At 40.0% G+C, this 12231-nt stretch overlaps 1 protein-coding gene across 1 annotated transcript in view; it reads right to left on the reverse strand.

Annotated features, from left to right (window-relative positions):
• rasal2 (RAS protein activator like 2) overlaps nt 1-11088 on the reverse strand; it is a 448324-nt gene extending 437236 nt beyond the window's left edge. The window contains exon 1 of the mRNA XM_059984861.1: nt 10757-11088. Within this exon, the coding sequence (XP_059840844.1) occupies nt 10757-10889 (133 nt within the window). The 5' untranslated portion in view covers nt 10890-11088. The remainder of the gene's footprint in view (nt 1-10756) is intronic.
• Nucleotides 11089-12231: the final 1143 nt, after the last annotated feature.

Here is a 12231-nt window from a genome sequence, read left to right on the forward strand (position 1 = left end):
GGTTACCTCAAGCATAGTTTACAGTAAGGATGGCATTACCTGGCTGATGCGTAGTATTACATTTACACCATATGTACCATTCCATTTTAGTTTCATACAACCATGAGACCATCTTTCCCATCTTTATAGTATCTTCTAAATGAAACTTTGCAAAGTCTTTATGAGCAAGGATAGCCTTACCTTTTTGTGCAAGGCCTTAGAGATTGTGGAGCCATGAACTTTATCTCCAGTTGTAGCCACTGACCTCTCCAGCTCACTCGGAGTGATTGATGCATCATAGTAGCCACTCTTACAAGTGTCATACTTCTCTGGTGACTAAGTTTGGTGATTAAGTTTAACAGGGTGGCCTGACCTAGTCAGTATGGCTATGGTTTCGTGCTTTTCCACTTTATCATGATGGACTGCACTGAGCTCCAAGGTATGTTCAATGACTTGAGGATGGACTTGTACCCTTCCCCAGAGTTAAGCTTCTGTATTATTATTTTCCTGACTTGTCTTGAATGTTCTTTTGTCTTCATTTTGGTATGGTCTGTTGAAAATCCACCATATTATTAGCCCTTACAGAGAAAGGAGGTACTGTGTTTAGTCTTATTAACTCATTTAAAGTAAGTGTTCCTCCAATTTCATCTGAGAAAAGTTAGTAATTACAATGGGGATGAATACTTTTATAGTCTCAAAACTTTGGTTTTTAATTTTTGGTAAATTGTTCGCAGGTTTAGGAATTTTTCTTCCGATTTAACACGACGTGTAATGTTTTGTAGATTAGCTCAAAAAATTTTACTTCAATATATTTTAAATTTAGAAATTGATACAGTAAAATTGTGAAAATAGTTGTGAGAGCTGAATAGATTTTCAAGGCACTATATATACTTATTTAATTCATAGTTTTTATTATTATGAATTGCAATGTACTGCTGCTGTAAAACAACAAATTTCACGACATATGCCAGCGATAGTAAAACTGATTATGTTTCTGTAGATTGTCACTGTGATAGTATCTTATTAAATGATAAGCTCAGAAAAACTATTAAGAGAAATACAGGAACAAACTTAGCACTTGACCTTAAGTCAGTTACCATTTCATCCAACTGACAGTTCACTAAATAGCAAATTGAAATAGTGATTTCTGACATATGACACAAAAGAAACAGTATTAAAATTTGAAAATACTGGAACTGCACAGAGAAATCCCCCGTCATGTATTATCCCCCAACTGCCCAGAATGAAGACCTTAAATTACCAATGGAATATATATTTCATATACCAAGTATCTGATGTACCCAATGTTGATCTTATGGGACAGAACTTAGGAACATGGAAACTGATAAACAAAATTTAAAACAAATTTAGTGTTATTATTTTTATACTTTTGTAGACTCGTGATTTTACAATTAAAATATCTTGTGATTAAAATTAGTTCTAACATAATACAGACATATACAAAATAATTCAATGATTTAGTTCAATACAAACATCGTTTCATTCTATATTTGCAGAATAATCCACTAAACCTGAGAAACAGGAACTGAAAATATCTAGGAAAGATCTTGTTAGTTTTCAATGTTTCTGGGTGTTCATATGTTCACAAGGAGGTGTCTGATGAACAATTCTATACAACAATTGCAATAGCTCTATTGTAATGATGCTTTGAAATAGATCAAAGTACATCAATCACTAATTGCTGCCATACTACCACTGACTTCCCCATACTATGGCAAATTCAATTCATTTGAATCCTATTCCTATCCCAGAGTACTCAAATGGTCCAATTTTTTCATTGATTAGTACATTTCTACTTCATTTTCTTTCAACATAAAGACTAATTCGAGCCACACCAAAGTAATGATTGAACTAGCTGAACAAAAGCGTCATTGAAGAGTCAGCCTGAGCCGAGGTTCACACAGCCAAACCATTTCCTGATACAGTCATTGGCAAACTGGAAGCAGTGACTCTATGACCACAGCACATACAAATTTGGTACTTCAGCCTGTTCAACCTAACCAGACACGCAGCTGAATTCATTATGATAAAGCTTTTTCATGAATTTTAACTCCATGTGCAAAGAATGCTATCCTTTAACAAACTTTTGACCAGGATTCAGCAGACCTCAAATAAAAATCCCAATTAATGCAGAAAAAAAAATTTCACCGCAGGAACATTGCCTACCTCTGCCATTTTTTTTGTACATTTAACATCAGCCACTCTATCACTGAACCTTTCACTCCCACATCAACTTGAGACTAAGTTATTCCAATGCCCTCCTCATCAGCTTTCTGTATTACCTCATTTTTACATAATTTTTTGCCCATTAGTCTAATATTAATCCATCCTCCAAAATCCACTTACAAAAATGTAACTTTTCTGTTCAAATTTCTCTACAAGGCCCCATCTCACAAGTCAATAATCGCTTAGTCAAGTACACTGTTCCAAAAACATTTCGTTTTATAGCTACGGATTTCTGCTTTCACTGGAATCACTGAAAATTTGTTTCAGCAACTTCCATTCTTCCAAACCGTCATGCATCTCCAGCTCTATGACTGCTCAAAACCAACTTTCTTGATCAAATTACAAACAAGAGAAAATCTGCAGATGCTGAAAATCAGGTTGTGTGTATTACTTTTTCAAATCTTTGGTTAGATTAATGATTCTTACTTCTTTGATACAGAACCTGTTATCCTCTTATTGGCATTCAACAACAAACAACAAAAATACTTCTGAGTATAGCAACAAATAAGACATCAAATCTAATTTCCACAGAGAAACTTGCAAATCTAGAAATAATGATGCTTTACTCAGTCTGTCAGATGTCAATGTCTGCTATTTCTACTAGCTATGTAAGATACCAAGCAGGACATTGCACTTTTCACTAAATGCCTCTAGGCCAGGGGTCAGCAACCTTTACCACTGAAAGAGCCACTTGGACCCGTTTCCCACAGAAAAGAAAACACTGGGAGCCGCAAAACCCGCTTGACATTTAAAATGAAATAACACTGCATACAACGTTTTGTTTTGCCTTTATGCTATGTATAAACAAACTATAATGTGTTGCATTTATGAAATTGATGAACTCCTGCAGAGAAAATGAAATTACATTTCTGCATGCAACAAAAACATTTTGAACTCCGAAAAAAAGACGTTGGGTTGAAGGTTACTTTTAAGTAAAATACTCAACGTCTATTTGAGTCCTTCTTGTATTTATGAAAAACGCCAAACTTAAATTTGCCGCCAGCAGCAAACCAAAAATAACGTCAGCCAGCTGTCAACCTGAAAAATAAAAGGACTATTTCACTGAACAATGAAAACATATGAATATACGTAAAATAATAGGCAATTAAAATATTTATCATACTTGTTCAGGTTGACTCACACCTGACAATGCAGTCGTATTTAGTAGGGATGGATCGATGCTTAGGGGAGTGACCGGGAAGGATAATGTGTTTTTTTCCTCTCTGAACTCACAGAAGCGTTTCCCAAACGATGTTTGCATTGCGATGATTGCAGAATGTAAATACTCCGAATTTATCATGTCGTGACCTTGTTTGAACTCTCTCAAATTGGGGAAGTGAGACAATGTGCCTTTCTGTAAATCTCTGGCAAGCAACGTCAACTTGCGCTCGAATGCCAAAACATCCTCCAACATGTGCAGGGCTGTACGTCCTTACCCCGTTGAAGAGCTGTGTTCAGCGAGTTCAGGTGCGCTGTCATGTCTACCATGAAGTGTAGCTTTTCCAGCCACTCTGGCTGTTCCAGCTCAGGAAAGTTGAGCCCTTTGCTGCCCAGGAAAGTTTTCACTTCTTCCAGACACGCGACAAAGCGTTTCAGCAGCTCCCCCCTGGACCACCATCAGACTTTGTTGCGCAGCAGGAGATCAGAATATGCAATTTCCAGCTCGTCCAGTAACAAACGGAATTGACGGTGATTTAAACTTTTTGCCATTATTTTATTGACAATCTGAATGACAACATCCATTACTTCTGTGCATTCCGGAGGAAATGTTTGAGCGCACAGTGCCTCTTGGTGCAAGATGCAGTGGAAAGTCAGCAGCTTTCTGTCCAGCGACTTCTGCAGTAAAGCCACAATTCCCTTGTGCGTTCCCGTCATATTCGGTGCCCCCATCAGTAGCTACTGACACCAGATGGGTGGTCTTTATTCCTTTGGCTCTTAAACAATTCAAGACAGCCTCACAGATGTCCTCCCCCCGTGTTTGGTCTCAACTCAATCAGTTCTTCCTGTGGCCCGGCAGAGTTTACATACCGGCAGAACAACGCTATTTGTTCAATATCACCTTTGTCTTTAGACTCGTCACAGGCAATCGAGTAGGCCACAGCTGAATTGATGTCTTTAATTTGCTGTCTTGTGATGTCTTCTGCCATTTTTATGGTTCTGTCTTTGACAGTCTTTGCAGAGAGGGGCATATCCCTGATTTTCTGCACAATTTCACTCTTGTTTTTAAAGTCCGTGAATAGATGTTCTGAAATCTTAATGAAAGATTCTTTTATATATTCACCATCTGTAAACTGCTTCCCGTGCCTGACTATTTCCTGAGCGGCAATATAACTGGCGTATGTCGTTGATTTTCCAGACTTCATCCATTTCTGGAAATGATTTTTGCTCAGATCAACCTTCCGCATCAGTTCCGAAACGGCTTTTTTTCTCTCATCTCCATCCGGATATTTTTGAGCAAAGGCTGCGTGTTTATTCTGGAAATGCCTTGCGACATTTGACTTTTTGTTGTTTGCTAGTTTCTCATTGCATATTAAGCATACCGGTAAACCAGTCTCGTCAACAGTGAAAGCAAATGAATCTGTCCACGTATCATTAAACGTTCTGTTTTCTTCAGTCACTTTTCTTTTTTTAGAATTCTCCATAGTTGGCTTACCTTGGATCGAAAAATTAAAGAAATCGCGCACTGGCGGGTGTCAGGTATTGGCAGTGGTGACGTATATTAATAGCGATAAAAACACGTTGTAGCGGTGTGCTCACGCAGTCAGTAAACTGCAGTCGAATAACTTTATTCGAACTAAACAGCCTTGCTTTTAAGCCTCCCTCAACCCAGCCCCCATGGACGCAGATGCTGCAAAAGACGCGTACTCACAAACCCCCGTAGGCTATCTCCCTTAGCCGGAATGCTGGCTAATTGTGAGGAAATGTGTCGCCACACTTAGATTGTACAAGATCACCATAATCTTCAAATTTAGAATTACATTTCAAAAGCTAACAAACTAACATAAAATACATTTTAATTAAATACTGACCAATTATTTCCCAAAGCCACAGGGAGCCGCAGCACAGAGGTGAAAGAGCCACAAATGGCTCGGGAGCCGCAGGTTGCCGACCCCCGCTCTAGGCTATGAGGAAAACTATGAAAGACAGTCAAGCATACAGATTCATCCTTCTGACCTCATAATTCCCATCTTACCAAGCCCTGAAATAAGTTTCAGAAGATCATCCAGAATACTTGGCTGCATCCTCACTTCAAGTTCTCATTAGAATTTATAGCCATTTCTGTAGAAACAGAATCAATAACATACATAATTGAATGATCTTTATTGTCATTATACATCGGTACAATGAAACTCTGTTTGGCTTCCTCTCAGGCAATCAAACAAAGCGGTAGATAAAAACAAGACAGTAATAGAAAAACAGTATTAAATAGATAAGTAGCAGAAAATAAGTTGCAGCAGCAGCAGAATATCACAGTAATGCACAAAGTGCCTTTAGTGCAAGTATTTGAGTTCTTGTGTGTGCATGTGTGCTGTCACAGTTTCAGTCATTGTTCTGTGGGAGTGGTGTGATGGAGACCACAGCTCTGGGGTAGAAGCTGTTCCTCAGTCTATTTGTTCTGGCTTTTAGTGTCCTGAACCTTTTGCAGGACAGCAGCGGATCAAACAGGGAGTGGCCAGGGTGTGTGGTGTCTCTATTATGCTGATTGCTTTCCTCCTGAGTCTGCCGGAATAGATGGTGTCCAGTCCAGTCCATCCTGACAATTCGCTGGGCCGCCTTCACCACGCGATGCAGGTCTTGTCGCTCAGCGGCTGTGCAGCTGGCATACCGCACTGCGGCGCTGTTGGTCAGGATGGTTTCATTTGTGCTTCTATAGGAGTTAAGCAACAGTTTTTGTGGGAGTTCGGCCTGTTTCAGCTTTCTGAGGAAGAAGAGTCTTTGTTCTGCCTTTTTTACAAGCAGCGAGATGTTGGTGGTCCACGTCAGCGAGGTGTCGGTGGTCCATGTCAGCGAGGTGTCGGTGGTCCATGTCAGCGAGGTGTCGGTGGTCCATGTCAGCGAGGTGTCGGTGGTCCATGTCAGTGAGGTGTTGGTGATCCATCTCAGCTGTTTTGACAACATAACTCCAAGGAACTTTAGGTTTTCCACACTTTCCACTACCTCTCCATGTATACGGAAGGGGTGTGTACTCTGTCCTTCAATCTCCTGAAGTCCATGATCATCTCTTTTGTTTTAGAAGTGTTAAGGACACTTAATGGCATCAATAACATATATAGTCTACCAAAAAAGGAGAACAAAGTAATATAAACTACAATTTCTGAAATTTAAGCTCTATGTTCAATCGCCCCAATTCCTAAATCCCTACATGTATAGACATTTCACAATATTCTCTCAGCTTGCTAACATGTTTAATTGTATGGGAATATGGGGCAATTTCTTGAAAAATAGCACAATGATAATGCACAAAGGATAAAATTAAAATGTGAGTTCTGGGACAGTTGAATGAGCATAACCTCAAGATTGAGCACTTCACCATACATTCTGATGAAGCTACTCTCCGGACCAAAGTTAAAAATGCTTCATTAAGTAACATATACTGTACTGAACAAATTTTCTTCACTCTCAACACTCCGCTTGCAATCACTGTGCCCATAAACACTTTTGGATAATCTGCCTTTGTGGCAGATGACAATACTTCTAATAAACCTCTTTTTTTAAATTATTTTTATAATTTCACAGGTCATGCAAGCAGCACCCAGATTTTCACATCATTTCCAGTACTTTATGCTAATCTTTCAATTTCACTGTCTTTACCTTTTACTTCATCCCATTCACTACAGCTCCACCCACTACATTCAATCCTTTGTTATAACAATCTTCCAATAATAACATTTGAGTGAAACCAGTGCTAAATGATGTTTCCTGAGGGCTATCTGCATTTTTGTTGGAGTGGACAAAAATAATAATATTCATTCCCTACCATTGCCAAACATCATCAAGCAAACATGAGTGATACACGACAACAGCATTTTGATTCAGATTAGGTCCATAATCCAGTTTTAAAAGCGTATTTAATATTTACACTTTAAACAGCAAAGTAGAATACACTAGTTGACCAATATGATGAATATAATGAATAGCTGAAACATGCAAGTCCTGCAAAATATCAAGGCAGTCCTTCATTCATAAAGTACTGAAAATGCCCAAAAATTTCAGACTCTAATATTTTGACAGGTATCAAAAGTTACTGATGGCTGATTTAGGAAATCAATATTTCATGCAAGTTGAGGAACTTCAAAGCATTAGTATGGCATGCCTGGTTAACTATTCCTTGCCATTGAAGGAATGTATTTAATGTATTTAATCATGTATAGATTAACCATGTATTTAATCTTGGTTAAATACATCACACCTAAACAAAAAGCAATTCATGGATGGTGAAGCAAATGATAAGCTTGATCTTAAACACTTCTACTTGCACCTAACACTGCCCACAAACTGAAATGCTTGAAATATAGCATACTACATACAACAACTTCAGAAGGTGATACCATTTAAATTTGTTACAATTCTGATTTACTTAAACTTAGTAATTTCAATTTCATTTATTCCACACAAATAGGATAGTACAAATCATTCTGTTTTAGTCTGTTCCCTTAACAACAGACCAGCTGTTAAGGGGCACCTGCCAGGATTAGAATTGGACTGCACTTATAAGTGCAAACCAACAATAAATCACATGCAAGAAGACTCTTAAGATTTAACACAAAATAACTATGATGTAAATAAATCCTAAAGAGGTTCTATTGCTTACTGAAGTTACTACTCAGATAGCAGCTAGCAAACCAGCATGAGTCTGTGCAAATTAATATGGACGTTTCACAGTACCCTCTTACAGCAGAGTTAATAATAAGTCTGCATTTATCCAGCAAGCACTCATTTGTGCCTATTAGAGACAAGCAGATGAGGATGGTTACTTCAGTTCCTCTCTGATATTGGCTAGTTTCTCAGTGGCTACCCAGAAGGGGAAAAGAAATCAATAACAAAGAATTCAAAAAAGGCAGTTTTAGTCTTTTGTTCCTGGACTAGCCAACTAAAGAACATACAACATGTTGAAAAAGTGTCAAACTTAGTCAGCTGGGATTGAGTCAGCATGACTTCAAACTTACTATTCTGCCAGAAGATGAAATCACACTGCATTCATTAGTGTTACTCAGATGAATTTCAAAAGGACAGCTAACTCCAGCCCTACCCATGTTTAATTCACCCTCCCCCATTCTTTTCCTGAAGGGAGTGGTTCCTCATGGGACAGTGGTGTGATAGAACCCTGGCACTCTACACAAACTTGGGGGGGAACTGTGTGCTAGAACACACTGTACATCAGCAAGATACTCAACTACAAAAACCACAAAGTTATACTTTCTTGAACGCCTTGATAAAAAGCGAAATTTGCTGGTGGCCAACCATTTTAATTCCAATCCCCATTCCAACATATCAGACCTCCGCTGCCACGATGAGGCCATTGTCAGGTTAGAGAAGCAACACCTCATATTCCGTCTGGGTAGCCTCCAACCTGATAGCATAAGCATCAATTTCTCCAACTTCCATCAAGTTTTTCCCTCAACCCTTCCCTCTTCATTTCCCCACACTGGCACCCCTCTTCCTCACTTGTCCATCACCTCCCCCAACTGCCATTCTTCCTTCCATTATCCACTCTCCTATCAGATTCATATTCTTATTATCCACTCTTCTCCAACCCTTTCCTTTTCTACTTATTACCTCCCAGCTTCTCACGTCATACCCCCTCCCCACCCACCTGGCATAACCAATCACCTAGCTTGTCCTCCTTCCCCCCACCCTCCTCCTTATTCTCACTTCTTCCCCTTTCCTTTCCAGTCTTGTTGAGGAGTCTTGGCCCAAAACATCAACTATTTATTCATTTTATTAAATGCTGCCTGACCTGTTGAGTTCTGCCAGCATTTCGTGTGTGCTTCACTTGGTACACTTAATGATGCACATGTACAGCAGATCTCTCTATGCAATTCAAAACTTTTTCTAACAAAGTTTCTTCTCCCTCATCCACTGTCATTATAGTTAATTGGTATCCACATTTCTACTAAATACAACAAATTCAGCTTCTTAATAACACATTTAATAAATCCACTGGGAAGCCCCTCAAAACTCCAGGCCGTAAAATGACAGCTGATCAATACCATTTGTTTTTTCTCTCCATAAGTCTTAGTTTAAGGCTATAAGTTTCGACTACTCATCAGAAAAGAATTCCTATTTGTTGAGTGTCCTGCTTGTACAATGTTCCTGCACGGACAAATCCAAAGCTAAATAATTCTCCAGTTCCAAGATTCTTCCCTCATAATTCACCTTACATTTTGGCACCTGATTTCCTTTTCCATTACCTTCACTAACATGAACACAAAATACTCTTTATACCTGAAATATAAAGATGAACAAAATAATTTTAACACAAAATTGTAACCAGTGTGTCATGAGGCAAACATCTTTTTCATTGACTAAATGGAATGGTTCATCCAACATACAAGGTACAATTGCTGAACCAGAAACAATGAGCACAATTTGAATATAAGATTGAACTATCAATGGAGTTGAGCAACTGCTCATTTTTAATCATGGTTCATTTGTTACATTCCAAAAGTATTAATTGTCAGATCGGAATAATGAAATGCAAAGTCCGTTTACTCACTCACTTGACTGCAAAGTTGAAATAACCAAGATTAAAATTAGTATTTTGCTTATACACACTGCTCTGTTTCTTGTAATCAAAAATTGTTTATTAGTTTTGTAAAGAGAACTCTAAATAAAAAAACAAGTTAACCAACGGTATCTTATTACTAATTACATCAGAAAAATAGCAGTTTGTAGCGTTGTAGTTTATAAAACTTTACCCACATAATATTACTGCTAATACTTTCTGATGTGCCAATTTGACTAGAAGCATGTTTTAAGTGAGAAAGGCACTCTCTCAAACAGCACTCAGACATCCTAACATTTAGAATACAATTTGCAAAACATAAAAAAGTGAATTCAATAGAATATCATAAAGTTAGCTCGTTCATTTCCTGTTCTTGCTTCCCATTGCTTCGCATCCCTTTCATGTGGTCGTCTCCCCCCTCCTGTTTCGCGGTATTTTCCAAACTCATTCCTCAATCACAGAGACAGTCTCTCAGTCCGAGTCTTGCCAGCTCGCTCGTCTGTGAAAGGCGCCCGGTTCCACCATCACTCACGAGTTATCAGCCATAAAGTCAACGGCCTACGTCCCTCTCCACAGTCCCGCCTGATCAATGGCCCTCGTTCTTCACCCAAAATACTGACCTTTTCCCTGTAATCCCCAGCAACTTGTATGACCAACCCTATCCAATACCCAGTGCCTCCGGTACTCAGCTGTAACCCCTGCCCCGACCTTTGTCCCCGCCACTCCCATCCATGCCAAGAACCTTCACCCCATCCACTGTCCACTGCCCCCTCCTCCCTCCTCAAGCTTTGCTCCCCCTCTTACCGTACACCCTGATCCATCCCTGCTGTTGACATACAGACTCCAGCAAAATCCGTTCCACCGGGTCTAGCGCGGACTCCTCCACCCCGGCAGCCGGCAGCAGGTCCAGCCTCCCGGCTCCATCCTGCGCTTCCATGCCGGCTGCAATCCTGCCGGCGCCGGCTCGTCCGAACAGAAAGCCCAGCTCCGGGCCACTTCCACACCAGTGCCCAGGGCCTCGGCGGACGTTCCCAACTTCCGCTTCAATCAAGCAATGCAAAGCAGCAGGGAAGAGAGAGCAAACGGAAAACAAATCAATCGGATCGGCCCAGGATCAGGACACGAACTGCTGCTGATACCGGCGCCAGAACTACTGCACACAGTGAGCCATGGCAACAGGCTCCGCAATCGCCCCCAGAGCCATCGCACAAAGCAACAGCCCTACAATCATATCCAGAGCCATCGACCCCAACCAGAGATCCCACAGTCACGCCCAGGGTCCTGAGAAACCCACGCACAAATCCCAACATTGTACTTGGGTTTAACAGGTCCACACAACTCTTCACTTCACCCTTCCAACGCAATCTCATCCCCCAATGTCCCTTTTCCTGTCTTCCTCAATCTTCTTTTCTGCCTTCAAATATTTCCTCTTCATTAACCACCTTCTCACAGCTCCAGCCCCTTCAACACTCAGCCCTACTCCCTTTGCTGCTGATCCCCCAAATTCAGTTTCCTCCTTCATCAGACACCTTTCCATCACAGACTCTTACCTCCCTCCATCTGTTCTCTCCTCTTCTTATTTCATCTCCCATGCTCTCACCCACCAGACCTCACTACACACTATTGCTACAACTACTCCTTCTTCTAAAGGTGATATTGTGCCTCAATCACCTATCCAGGACAACTTCCCAATTTTTAATCTTTCTCCTAAAACTCCAGCCCCAGTATTATATATTATCCTAATTTAGATTTTTGCCCAGAAAATCTTCAGCCAATTGCAACAAATGAAAGGTTAAAAAAAACCATAACTCTGGTAGTTCTCCAATAATCTATTGAGTAAATGTTCCCATCCCCAACAGCAGGATCATTTGGTGGGAGAGTAGTCTACTTTGTTCATATCATTGTTAAGCTTCCCGAGAGACCCATCCAGGAAAATACTCCCAGCGTATTTCTGACTTCTCCCTTACACATGGTGGAACAATGTCCAGAAATGAACAGCCTGCTGTAGGATAACCCTCCTTTGAGCCATGCTTATAGCCACGTGATTTATATAGCTGGTTAGATTAAACTATTGGCCAATAGTGGCACACAAAGCATTGATAATATAGAGTTATGCTGTTGCATGTTAATGAGAAATTGGTAAACTTACACTTGAAAGTGGCCACATCGATATTACTTGCTGCCTTCATTTGTTTTATTATCTGAGGAGGTGAATGGAATTAAACATTGAATGCAATTATTATGGAACAATTGCCTGCCCAACTTTGTGATAGAGGACA

Source organism: Hypanus sabinus, chromosome 11 (assembly GCF_030144855.1).
Source record: "Hypanus sabinus isolate sHypSab1 chromosome 11, sHypSab1.hap1, whole genome shotgun sequence".
In the NCBI taxonomy this organism is placed as follows: domain Eukaryota; kingdom Metazoa; phylum Chordata; class Chondrichthyes; order Myliobatiformes; family Dasyatidae; genus Hypanus; species Hypanus sabinus.